The 13,969-nt window shown below is 37.3% G+C and overlaps 1 protein-coding gene across 1 annotated transcript in view; it reads right to left on the bottom strand.

Annotated features, from left to right (window-relative positions):
* The window catches only part of zdhhc9 (zDHHC palmitoyltransferase 9), a 39,673-nt gene extending 25,704 nt beyond the window's left edge, over positions 1 to 13,969 (bottom strand). The window contains exons 1-2 of the mRNA XM_015029143.1: positions 13,806 to 13,969; positions 2,975 to 3,135 (exon numbers count right to left, since the gene is read on the bottom strand). Coding sequence (XP_014884629.1) covers positions 2,975 to 3,135; positions 13,806 to 13,969 — 325 coding nt within the window. The remainder of the gene's footprint in view (positions 1 to 2,974; positions 3,136 to 13,805) is intronic.

Below are 13,969 nucleotides of genomic sequence, written 5' to 3'. Positions count from 1 at the left end.
TCAATAGGCTCTCGCAGCGCTTAGCTGCTCGGGCCTAAATATATATGTTTGAATAAAATACAATCCTATCACAAGAATTGTGAAATATCCTTTTAGTAATAGATTACACCTCTTTTTGGTGCACAAACATTTTTTCTTTTTTTTCTACTTTAACCTGCAACACAAGAAGAAAAAGATTTTATGTTTTCTATTTAATAAGTTATTATCTAGCGTAATGAAATTAAACCAAAGCAGTGGTGTAATGATAACCAAAGCCAAAAGTATCAGAATTAAATAATTTACTGAGCAATTGGTCCAGGTGCAGCTTGAACAGGGATTTCAGGGTCAGTGTGAGGATTTCTGTAAAATCCTTCATGTAACCTGCTGCAGCAAACTGCAGCTGGTCCATTAGGGCCATCAGGGCCACAGCAGAACCACCATCCTCCACGCAGAGTGAGTCACGGTCATAATGAGAGCAGCAAACCCATCTTCAGAGGGCTGCGTGCCTCAGCTCGCTCGCTACACCGACTCCCTTAACTCCGCCAGAGTGCAGAGTTTCCCCACAGTGAAATTTAAGCACATTTCAATCAGGACTGGACAATAACAGATTCAGAGCTGCACAGCATTGTGGGAGATGTAGGCAGAGGAAAACGCTTTAACCAACATTTCATTTCCCTGTGGGAGCAATAAAGTATTTTTGAATTTGAATTTGAGTCAACTCACTCACTCACTCACTCCTCGGTTACCTAGCAACTCACTCACTCACTCCTCGGTTACCTAGCAACTCACTCGCTCACTCTTTGGTTGCCTAGCAACGACCTGTTACTTACACAGCAGCAGTTTAAAGTTCCACCACTGTGTCTCATAACTGCTTAAAATTAAAAAAAACAACGGCGTGACGTGAAAACTGGAAATGTTTAAACAAAAAAACGAATAAATAATTATCAATATCGTCTGAAATGAAACGTTCGTCACATCCTGATAACTCAAAGCTTTTTCCTTTTAAACGTTTTTCTTTAAAACATATTGTCCAGCTCTATAAGGAAGTAACTAGAAAAACAACTTTCTAACATAAGAAGCATGAATAAACGCGGTTCTGCCTGCTTGCTGCCAAACAAACCAATCTGAAACATTTATTCCTCATAAATACTTCTAGCTTTAACCACTACAATTTTTCCCGCATCTCTGCTTGTTATTTTTGTCCAGAAAGATCCCCAGGTAAAGATGAGGTAAAACATGCTGATGTCACTCCTGTAGCTGCCCTTAAATGCCTGATCATAAAGGTTTGATACCGTCAGTAAAGACTGAGAGCAAACTCCATGGATTTTAAAGACACGTGTAAAAATTGTTTTCATGAAGCCATTTTAATTAGGCAAAAATACAAATTCAGTATTTGAATCAGAAATCACAGAGAAAGCTTCTAAACATGGCTCCTTGTTTTCACAGTTTTACAGTAAATTTGTAGCTTTTTTCCTACATTTTTTCTTCTGCACATTTGTCCTTTAAAAGTTAATAATTAGCAGACTTGTATCTCTGGTCTCACATGCAGCTGTAACATTACTAATCAGCTGGTCGTGTTTGTTTTGCCCTGCCAAACCAAAGACATTACACTCCTTTCTACTTATCTTGTGGCAAACGGGAACCACAGTCATAAGCAAATATATAAACATTACCAACCTGTCAAAAGGTCAGACACCTTCTCACCAGTGGGAAGTGGTGTCCAAACGTTTGACTGGTAGGGTTTATATAAAACTCTGGAAAAAAATTAAGAGACAGCTGAAAATGATCTGATTTAAGTTATGTTATGTTATGTTTAAGTAAAATGAACATCGTTCTTTTATTCTATGAACTACTGACAACACGTCTCTCTTACTGTCAAACTTTGAGTTTTTTTTCTACAATGGCCCTAATACGCCACATTAGATTTTGCAAGTTTGAAAGAAAGGTTTCTAGTTTTCAGTTTATTTTGGGTTCAATTGAATAAATGTATTTTCAGTAATAAGAACTGGATTTCGGTCACTGTGTTTCAAAACTCTTGCTATATTTAGCCGAGTTTAGCAAAGCTGACTTCTCAGCACACCCCTGGATTAAGTATTTTGGTTTTTGTCGATTCTTGGAAAATAGCGTACGATGTTTCCAAATCTCCACATTTTAGTTTTTTAAGTAACTGAAACTTTTCTGAATTTGAAATGTCATCAGCCAAGAGATGGAAGCAGATCTGGTTGCTCATTAGCCAGCTGCTGCAGATTATTCACATTTGTGAGGAAACTTGTGGACATTTAATCAGCAGTGACTAAACCATTGTGTGTTTTTCTGACATACGACCAACACTTAAACAGCTTAGGATATTTCTATGGGCCATACAAAACATGTTCATTACATTGTTTTTAAGAAAACCATTTTTAGATAATGAGATTTTAGTCTGATCAGTTCTGACTATTTTGAGCTGTTTTAAGGCTCCTTGTCACTTTAAATACAAATAAGCTGCTGCCAGCCGTGCCCCCCCCAACTCAACGTTTGCACTCGCACGTGAAAATGGCTGCAAACAGATGGACATCTAAGAAAAGCAGAAGTGGAACCTCCTACACAGCCAACAAAAAAGCAGCAAGTTGTTTCTGGATTGTAAGTCAACAACAAAACATTTATCTTTTCCAGCAGCCATTGTACAGCGCATACAGCGGTAAAACAAGATGACCAAATGTGCTGGAGCTCAGCTTGGGTTGCTAGGTGACGGAGGTGGGGTTGCTAGGTGATGTCGCAGTGCAACAATCGGGAGGTTTTTGAAACTGACCAAAAAACAGCTGGTTATTTTTAAAGCGCTTGGGTCGAAACAGTAGAGACACAAATGGAAGAATAAAAACATGCAAACCATGAAATTAGCATAATAGATCCTCCTACACAGTTAAAACATTCATTGGCTCCATTAGCTAAGCTGAGTTCAGGTTCAGATGATGGTTTTTCCCCTCTGAGAATGGAGACGAATGCATCTACTGACCGATCTCCATCTCTATGAAGTTGGCCTCCTCGGGAAGGGCCCGCGGCAGGACCCCGGGGTCGCTGAAGCTCGTCCTCAGCAGCATGGCTATGACGAACAGGAAGAGCAGCACGGCAAAAACTGGGATGGCAGGAGACAGGTGGACGGCCAGGTACGGACACCTGCACAGGAGCACGGCAAAAATGTTGCTCTAGTCGGAAATAATACAATACAGCATTTATGAACTCTGAGTTTGAGGATTTTAAACTTTTAACTGGTAAATTAACACCTTGGATTAGGAAACACAAGATTATGTGGGATAGAAAATTGGAATATTCACTTTTAATAAAAATGTAATCACAGTAAATACTCATGACTTCACATGTTAACAATTATATGAGCCCTTTGAATAATTGGAGGGTTTTTCAAATGACTCATTTTATAGACACCAAAAGATAAAGTATTACAAAACAAACAGCCTGATGTTTTTTATTTTTATTTATATCTGTATTGGTCCCAATGTTGAAAAAGGTTCCAGATCAGGTATTGATGACAGTGTGTCTGAATCACAAGGGCAGATCTATTCAATCTAATTCTATGCTCATGATTTATTGATTTTACATTATATTTAACTTTCTAATTGCTCTTTCTGAACCATTTGATTTGTAGCAGTTTATTTTTTACATTTTCGACAGTGTCTTTTATTATTATTGGTTCTTTTACTCCTAACTGCACTGAAGGAACAAATTAAAGTTGTTTTTACATGTTTGCTTTTGAAGCTATTGGTGTATTTAATGTGGTGTGCTGGTGCAGAGTCAAAAACATAATTTTGTAAGAACATTTGTGTCTGTGTTTTAAAAACCAAAGAGAAAAGTCCCCAGTTGCAACGTGTCTGAACGTGAAAAGGTTTACGTACAAACACAGCGAACATTATGCTCTCAGTGAGGTCGCACCAGAACAGAAACACTCTGATCTGCTGCTTTAAGCATGAGGTCATGACCTTTTAACCGGACCTCACAGCTGTGCATAAACAGGCCGCAGCCTCTTCGCTGGCGGAGAACATGGCTGGTATCAGCATAGCTCTGGCAGTGGGTCCAACCGGGCCGAGAGCCAGCAGGACTCCTCTGAACCCGCCTGCTGCTTGGTAACAGATGGCAGCTGCAGAGCAGCAGCACCTGAAGCTCCTGAATGCTGGTGTTAATACCTGAACTGCTTCATCTCTGTTCGATGGAGACGTTTATTCATAAAGCTAATGAAGCTCCACAGAACGGAGACGCATCCTGAACAAGAAAAACGCTGTTACAGCAGCTCACGTATCTGCCCACACACAGAACCACCGTTAGTAAATTTAACATAATTTGACTATTCAGTGTTAAGAAATGAAGTGATGCTGTGTACTAAAGGATAAAGTTAATGACTGTAGTTTGGTTACATCTTTCCTGACTTTCCAATTTAACAATCGTAGCACTAATCAGTTTATTCGGTACATTCAGGTCTGTCATGATAACAAATAAAAGGTATGAGCAGCAGAACACAAGCAAACAAAAAATAGACATAAAAACAGCAGCGCTGCCACTTAGTTATTTCAATAATCAATTATTCTGACGATTAATCAATTAATCAGATAAAAACATTCCCACATCCCATAGATTTAGCCACTTAAACATTTTTATGCAATCTTAGAAATGCGTTAAAGATGCAAATAAATAAAAAACTTGAATTATTTTTTTGCACAGGATTTTATTTGTACTATTTCACCTTAAATATTATTTGCACCTTAAAAATGCACTGTTGTTTTTGGAAAGGTTTTGTTCAACAATTTCATCTTTTTTAAGATCCCATTAGGGAAAAAATTCACAATTTTGACCACAAAATCTGTGATTTCAGACATCAATAATAATAATAATAATAATAATAAATCATCCAAACATCCTGGAGGGACTGTCTGTCTCATCCAGCCAGGATTTCCATTTTCACAACAAACTTAGCTAACAGGAAACAGCTTAGTCAGCAAAACACCACAAAGACCAGAGTCCATGTGATTCGCTGCGACCGCAGAGACGTCAGCACACTGGAGAAGAGACGAGCTCCCAGCTCCACCAGTCTGAGCTCTGCAGCGTTTCCCCACCGCTAATGGGAAGCAGCAGCAGCAGCGTCGGATCGATAGAAACTTCCAGTGTGAGAGCAGGATGACCAGGCGGGTGATTCCTGTAATAATGACCGTCAGGAACTGGAGTCACGCTCCATCATCACTTCCCATCAGCCCCTCCTCCGCTGAGCTGCTGAGGCGCATCAGTCAGCACAGATCCAGAAAAACTGGATCTAGATTGTTTACATTCCCACAGGATGAAATTTTCCTCATTAGCAGAGATGGTGGGGTCTAGCTACATTTACTCGAAAGAAAATTTAGTTTTTCCTAAGCTGTACTTTTCAGTTTTTCTTGAGTAATTTTATTATAAATATCTCTGCTCTTACTTGAGTAAAATTTATGATTTTTTTTACCCACTGAATGAAAAACAAACATGTTTTATCCCAAAATTTTGTTTTTTTGTTACAAATATGAATTATTGTCATTTTGTCCTGAAGAAAAACAAAATTTCCATTTAACTTTTTATTTCAATCCATCTGATGATGCAAGTTTTATATATTAAATGATTGATAACTTGATCAGGTACTCAGTATACTGGAGTAACTTTTTACCAAATACTTTTTACTTTTACTTGGGTAAAAATATGTTGAAGTAGATTTTTGGATACTCTCTCCTTCTCTGCTTATATTCCATCTCAAACCTTCTAACATGTAAAATTGTCTCATTTAAGTTAACAGTTAAAATGTGTTGGACTTTTGCTGGCGGACTTTGAATGAGCCGCTGGGTGAATTTCATCAGAACCAGGTGAGTTGGTTCTTCCCGTTTCCTCTCATTGTGCCAAACACAACAAACCTGCTGCTGAGTGAAACTCCAACACAAAACATATTACATCACAGGTTTTATTTAGCACCCTCAGAGTGGGAGGTTTACTTTAGCAAATAGTAAATACAAATAGGTCGGTTTTCTTTGCACATATTTCTATATTTCACACAAAGACATTCACAAACCGTCCCGCTTCCTGGAGGCTGAACAACTGAACAAACACTTTCTTATAGCTGTTATTTTTAAACCTTATCAGACATTTTTCAGGTGATATGAAGATTTATTTTTAAACAGTCGACATAAAACACTCAGGAAACGCAGCAAAGTGTTACAGCGACTCGTCTTCAGTAACTCTAGTCTGGAGCCGGCGTGTTAATCTGACGGAGCTTCTCTTTTTCTCGGACTTTTGAACCATCAAAATATAATAAACAGGTAAAACAGGTTTCAACGGTTCAGCCTTTGCAGCCAAAAAACTTGATCAGTGACGTTACTGCAGATTTAAAACATGAAATATCTGTGAAACACTTTGGCTCAAAACGTTCATTAGCTGCACCTGTGTGGGTCAGATAGCATTAGCAGACCTGTAGACAGAAATGATCCAGTTTGTCTGCAAAAATCCATCCATCCATCCATCCATCCATCCATCCATCCATCCATCCATCCATCCATCCATCCATCCATCCAAATATTTACAAACAATCTGAGTCTAAACAGAAACAAGTCATCATCTCTGAAATTGACTCAAATATTTACACATTTTGACTCGAGCTTCTTAATAATCATTTGTTTTGTTTTTTACAACAAATCACAATAAATGTTACTTTTTTATCGGTTTAGATTAGAGCTGCAACTATCGATTATACTAGTAATCAATTAAACGGATAAATAATTGCCACATTCTGCAGATTTTTGATTTATACACTTAAGTTTATTTTATGCAATATTACAAATACATTAAATTACTAATAAATAATTAAATTCCTTTTTAATATAAGAAAATAAGAATTTTATTTGGCTAAAATGAGCGCGTGATCATTTGTAGAAAGGATGAATCTGCAGCTAAAGAATCATTTGTTGATTTTTATTTTGATTAATCAAATAATAATCAAATTTCGTGATAAAACTTTAAATTAATATCTCCCACCTTTATGTCAGTTATTGAAAGTAGTAAATTTTCTAACCAGCAAACACGTGTTTTGGAGAAATGTTTAGGTCTTTAACGTTTTACTCCATTATAAGCTTAATTTCCTCAGAAACATTGAAGACGTTAGGCTTGTGGTTGGTTAACACTGGAGAACCTTCAGCTTATAAATAACAGCACATAAAATAATTACGCCCCATTATAAACCTGATCCAGATAAGCTCCTTCGACATGCGAGTGTGCACAAGGTGTGGACGGGTTTCTAGGCGTGTCTGCTGCAGACGTTCATCAGCGGTTAAACTCAGGATGACATGAGCCTCCAGATGAAAAACGGCTGCAGTCAGGATTAAAATCCCTTCAAACGTCTGAGGAAGAACGCCGCTGCAGTCAAACCTGTGCCACTCATGACACTCTCCCTGCATTGAACTTTCTTATTAATACTTAACAGCTGTGAGCTGTGATGAATTAATCCACAAAAAGACTGATGCTCTCGTCGGGTTTCACTATGCTTCTGGGTTCTGGGGCGCTGCAAGGTAAAACATAAGATCGCAGCCTGAGCTGGCCTCTTGTCTTTCACAGTATAGAGAGGAAAATCAATATGTGAGGAGCTTTGATACGTCCCTCTGCAGCAGCAGCGGCTCCAAGCAACTGATACGCTTTTCCACAAAGCGACTCCTCCAATCGGAGCGCTAATGCGTGGTTTTTATGCTCCAGATATAAATTATTCCAGAAGGTCTGATCAATTGAGGCGCTGCAGGCCTTGCAGGGTCTGTAGTGGATGAGTTGGTGGCTTTCAATAAAGGAGATCAATCCTTAGCATGGCAGATCGCTTTTAGAAAGAGAACTGAGCACTCTTGTTTAGTCCGATTTAACGAAGTTTGTTTGCATAGAAAGTTTAGTTTGTTTGGGTCGATGTGAACGTGCAATCGAACTCTGATGTGGACCAAAAAAAGCTTAATCGGGTCTGTCTAAAAACCTCGGTCTCAGTTGAATAAAGTGAATTTGAATGTTTATTTGACTACAAGCGCACAGGAAACCGCTCCAAAAGCAGGAAGTGGACTAAACCGAAGGGCATTCTGGGTAAATACAACCAAAACAGACGTGTGAGTCTCATATCAGAGGGAGAAACTGCTTCTAGTCTTTTACCAGAGACAGAAGAGGAATCCTACAACCACTAAAGTCAGACGCCGCTCCATTTTTGTTTACATTTTTGAATTCGTGTCATTTTCATGTTGGCTTGATTTGGGAGCAAAAAATAATTTTTTTCAAAGACGCTACTCAAGCATACGTAACTTGTTACTACATAACTCTGCTTCCTTGTTATGTAACATTTTAATATGACATTGACAGAAACGTCAGAGGTGGGGTCGTTGACCTTTACTGGGATTAAAGCAATAATCCCAGTATATAATACGCTGTTGCATCACAGAATATTCAGTCAGATGAGAAAATCTGACAGTGGGGGGAATAAAAGCGATGAAACAACCACCCATTATTTACATGGAGAGTATTGGAGGAGTATTTATTCAAATGTAAAACTCCCAGTATGAGAACAGAAAGCAGCTCTCTGCTCCCAGAGAACAAAGCCTGCGGATCGCTGCGACTGTAAATGGAGCATGTTCTCTGAGCATAAATCATGTTGCTGCTCGTTTAGCCTCAGCTGGATGCTGACTGGCTGGCAGGGCCACAGGGTGGGGTCGGATGCTCGCGGGTCGGTTACCAGATCTGCTCTCGACTGCAGACGCTCTGCTCTGCAGGGTCGGCCCACAGAGGAAAACTCTCTGCACATAATGCAGCTTGGTGTCCTGCGGTGGACGAACAGATGACTCACTGTCCTTGTGGTCCAGTCTCATCCCAGCTCTGCAGGGAGCTGTGTGCACGCACACTCATATATCGCATAAATATTTATCACAAATCAAGCTGAAAAAAGCCTCTGTAGAGACCTGAAGGTGCGTTTTACAGCAAGTTCAAGGATAAAAGCTGCAAAATGAGCAGGATAACAATTACTGACTGACTAATCTGTTTACTAGGGATGAAACGATTAATCAGATTAATCGATTATTCAAATAATCATCAACTAGGCCTTTTGCAATAAGCAATAAATCAATTAATCACATGATAAATTAAAACAAGGTCAATAATTTCCATTTGCATAATTTATTGTTTTTCTCTTTCTAAAAGTCTCCGGTTTGGCGTTTTGGTTTCAACTCCTTTTTTTGAAGTGAATTTGCCATTTTAAGGACAAAAACAGTTATTAACTCCTTATTATTATTATAATTATTATTATTATTATTATTCCATTCCCATTATATTACTGGAAAATGGTCTCAAAACAACACTATTGTTTATCGCAATAACTTCTGGGGCAACTTCGTTCCTATTGTTAACTAATCTAGTAATCGATTAATCATTAACTGAACTAAAAAAAAGGTCAATTTACTGAAAAAGTAACAGATTTAGAGCAGTAATTAAGTCAAAACTCTACAAAATTAATATAAATTTTGAATTTGAGATAAAAATATATTTTTCTGTAAATATGTTTTACCCTGAACTCCTAAAGTGATTTAGTTTTAGCTTCATCTGGTCTAGAAGAATGAGGTGTTATTGCATTTTAGGCAATAAAATGTTTATTTTTCCTTTTTAAAGACGAAATTCTTTATTATTTTGCATTTTTACTGTATTGCTAACATTGTATAAAAATAAAAAAGTGGCTAAATGAAAAATCTATAGAGTGTGGAAATGTTTTGATCCGATTAAACTGATTACTAAAATAAGAGTTGCTAATGTTTCCTTTCTGCTGCTCGTGTCTTTAATTTAAGGCGAGTTTTCGCTGCGTGAACCGCCAACGTCTGGAGGTAAAACTGAGCCACGCGTCGCTCTCCCAACGCCGCAGCTCAACCTCAGGTTCACCTTAGAACGAATAAACTTCTGGTTTTATTCACAGCATGAATATGAATTAAGTTTTAAATCAAGACGAATGGAATAATCCCAGAGAAAATTTGGTGTTTAGGAGGAGATTTTTTAGTCAATATTAAGCAAATAGCTGCTGAATTAGATTATTGTGTCATTCCACAAAGTGCTGCAGACACACTAATCACTTTTGTGCCCAGTAATCCAGAATAATTTAGGATAAATTAGGTTTGAAGATTGCCCTCTTCCTCTTTCTGGGTGGCGTGGTTATTACACACAGTACCAGTGGTTTGATGGTGCAAACTGTCGGTTTCTGTACTTCGTGATGAAGGGTTCAGGTTTCTTTTCTCTGCTATTGCATTTGGAAAACTTCAATTCCCACATCAACATTTTATTTCTGGATCTCAGATTTCAGGGGGAAATTACAGAGCCTTGTTTTTGTTTATTTTTGGTTTTTTGGAAAAGGAAAACTTTTTCTGTAATTACAAACTGAAATGTATGGAAATGATGAAAATGTTCTACTTTCCCTTTAAGCCCAACTCTGCTTTTTATATTTAAGGTTCGTGTTATTAATTTGACTGAATGGACTTACTAAGTAATTTCACACTCTAAAAATGTCAATAAGTAACCAAAGATTTCCTGAAGGATCATTCTTTGACCCAACATAAATCAGTGTTGTTATTTAAAGACAATATAAAACATATTAAATCTTTGCAATAATCAGACGAGTACTCAAAAACTGCACTCAAGTAAAAGTAGCATAACTTCACCATATTTTTACTCAAGAAAAATAAACAGTAGCCTAAAGAAATTAGAAACAAGAGTAAAAGTATTTGGTAAAACATCTATTAAAGTACTGAGTAACTGATCTAATTATCAATCATTTACTGTTTAAACATGACATCATCAAACAGACCAGAATATGGAGATAAGTGGAAATTTTGGTATTTTAAGAACGAAAATGACAATAAGCTGCGAAAAATAACTAAATCAGACAAAATAAAATGTTTCCAAATCAGTTTCTTTAAAAAATAATTTATGAAACTTCAACAAAAACTGCAGGTGTGTCTCTGTGTCTGGTGAATATTTGATTAAAATATGTTTGTTTTTCATTCAGTGGGTAAAAAATCCAGAATTTTAATCAAGTTTGAGTGGAAATACTTCATAATCAAATTACTCAAGTTAAAGTAAACATGCAGTAAAAATCAGTTTTTCCAAAAAGGTTACTAAAGTAAATGTAATTGAGTAAATGTAGCTAAATACTAACTAACTCTGAATCTTAGCTTCTAGAAACTTCAATTAAAGAAAATAAGAAAACGGGACAGTAACTGTTTCCTTGAATGATAATAAAACACAATAGTGAAATACAATCTTTTTGTAATCTTATGTACAACCATGAACACTTTAAACCTGCAGCTGGAGTTTCACAGAAACATCTGAGGTTTCTCCTTGCAAAGTAACGTTGAGCTAAACCCACCAGCATGTCGTTTAAGCTGTATCTCATTCTCAACATCGGCTCACGCCCACTCCACATAATTATGTTCCTCTGTAATATGAACATCCTCAGCTAACGACCCTCAGAGCGCTCAGCGCATCAGCTTTTTCCGCTCTGTGCTCCCAGCCGGACAAAAACTCCTTCTGTGCAGACTCAGAGGAGAGCAGGAGGCCATTAAACGATCGGGCATGAAGATAGGAGGAGAGCCACTGCTGCACAAACGGATTCAACCTGACGGCTGCACACACCCAGCCAGTCAAGCACAGACCAAGTTAACGCTGCAGGACTTTGTGCCAAGTCATCAATCTGGATGTGTTGGCCAAAAGAAACTCAGGAAAAATTAGGAATAATTAAGAAACAGGAGAAAATCAGCGTAAGCGCTGATTAAAATGCTCCTCATGCTATAAACACATAAAAAGCAGAAGTGCTGAGTCGTGGAAGCCGAAGAGGTTTATCTACAGCGAGGTAAAGGTGGGCCACTCAACACATTAAATATTAATCAGCTGTGAACCTTGAGTCAGATAGGAACAGGAAAACATGCACTCACTGGTAAAAAAAAAAAAATTACACTGCGTTTTACTGAGTGCACTGTTAAAACAAACAGAACTAATCAGTTAAACTGGCGTTAAGCTTACAAACATTTTAGTTTAGTTCGACATAAAATGTAGCAAAAACATTAAAATACATGCATATAAATATTTTCTAACAGGGGGGAATGTAAATACTTACCCTGAAAATTAAAGCTATCATGTGACAGAAATCAAACTTAAGAAGCTACGCTTGCTAACAATTTTCACTTTAGCTTTAGCACCTTTACTAAACTAGTAATAGATGGAAACTGTTTTAAATTCCTTTTTCAAAACAAAAGCTTTAAAAACAACTTTTCTGAACATAAATGGAGCTTATATATTTTAATTTTAAATTATAAAACAAACTAAACCCCTGCTGGGCGTCACAAACAACAGCTAACAGCTGACTTAGCAGCTAACAGTTAAATTCTAATAAAGATGTTAAGATTGCAGGTTTTGCCAAATAGAGTAAATTAATGTTGTTGAACAAAATTATAATTTTACATCTTTTCTTTGTGTTTGAGCTTATTTTGTTTAAAAATATGTTTCAGCAGCAAATAATAACCAATTAAATCTTCCCAGATTTGATCAAAAATCTGTGTTGAATCGCCATTAGTGGTGAGGCCCCAAAAAACCTTGGACCGGCCCTGATGACACACGTAAACACACTGATTTATTATTTTTGCTACTTTTGTAAAGATATTTTTTCAAGATTTTAGTATTTTTTAAAGAATATATCAAATATAAGCTACTAAGCCAAATATTTACTCAACAAAGCAGGTTTTTGTGAATGCAAATAATTTAAAGAGAAGTCTGAAATATTATATTAAAGTTAATATATTTTGCACTAAAGGAAGTAAAAAAATAAATAAAATAAAGGAAAGTCAAGCAAGTTTTGTTTACCTAAATCTCAGTTCGACTTGGGTCTTTAAACTGTAAATGCATATTTACGGCTTCATGTGGGCCCTGAATGATTCATAACCAATGAAATCTAAAATTTCTATATCAGATAATTAATTGACAGTTGATGGTAACAACTAGAAACGTTAAAGCCCTGAACAGGAAAGTCATCAGGAAAGTGTGTCTTCTTTGGTCTTCGAGACGTGAAATTTTTGCAGATGAATCCAGATTTACTGCTTCAAATGGCTGGAAAAACCATAATGAAAGGACTCTAACATTTCAATCGACTGATCGATTGGTCTGTAACGATTAATCCTATTACTGGAAAACTCAGATTTCCCAGTAATAGGAAATCACCCAAGTGTGCTTCTCAGGTCTTCAGGATGTCAAAGTTTTGCAGATAAATCCAGATTTATGACTTCGAATGGGCCCTGAACAATCCATAATCAAAGGTTTCTAACATTTCAATCAACTAATCAATTGGTAAGAAATGACATTGATTGCTAAGTAATGGTATTGATTGGTAAGTAATGGTAATGACTGGAAATGTACAACCCAGAGCAAATGCTGTAAGAAGAGTGTCCTCTCAATCTGTCAAATTTTTACAGATAAATCCAGATTTACGGCTAACATTTTAATCGACTAATCAACTAGTCTGGTAACAACTGGAAAAGTAAAAACTCTGAACATACGATATAAAGGAAGTGTGTCTTCTTGAATCTCTAAACTCTCAACTTTTCACAGATAAATCCAGATTTACGCCTTCAAATGGGTCCTGAATATCCCATAATCAAAAGGAATGTAAAAACGTATATGATCAATCGATTAGTCAGTAAAGATAACCATTGGAAACGGTTAAACGCTGAACACATGCCGTAAGGAAAGTGTTCAGTCCGTGACCTCTGAGGTGAACTACTGTGACTTACTCGAAAACGAAGAAGAGGGAGCAGGTTCCGATGATGAGGAACAGGGTCAGGTAGAAGATCCCCTTCTGCCGGGCCATCATCACCCTCCCGTCGCAGCAGAAGGTGTTCTTCCCGGGGAGCTTCTCCCATTTCCGCACCTTTCGCGTTATCATAACCGCCGACAT

This window comes from Poecilia latipinna, unplaced genomic scaffold (assembly GCF_001443285.1).
Source record: "Poecilia latipinna isolate Pla-1442-1.1 unplaced genomic scaffold, P_latipinna-1.0 Scaffold145, whole genome shotgun sequence".
NCBI classification, from domain to species: domain Eukaryota; kingdom Metazoa; phylum Chordata; class Actinopteri; order Cyprinodontiformes; family Poeciliidae; genus Poecilia; species Poecilia latipinna.
The sequence above is the reverse complement of the archived record's forward strand: the minus strand, read 5'-3'. Positions and strand labels throughout refer to the sequence as shown.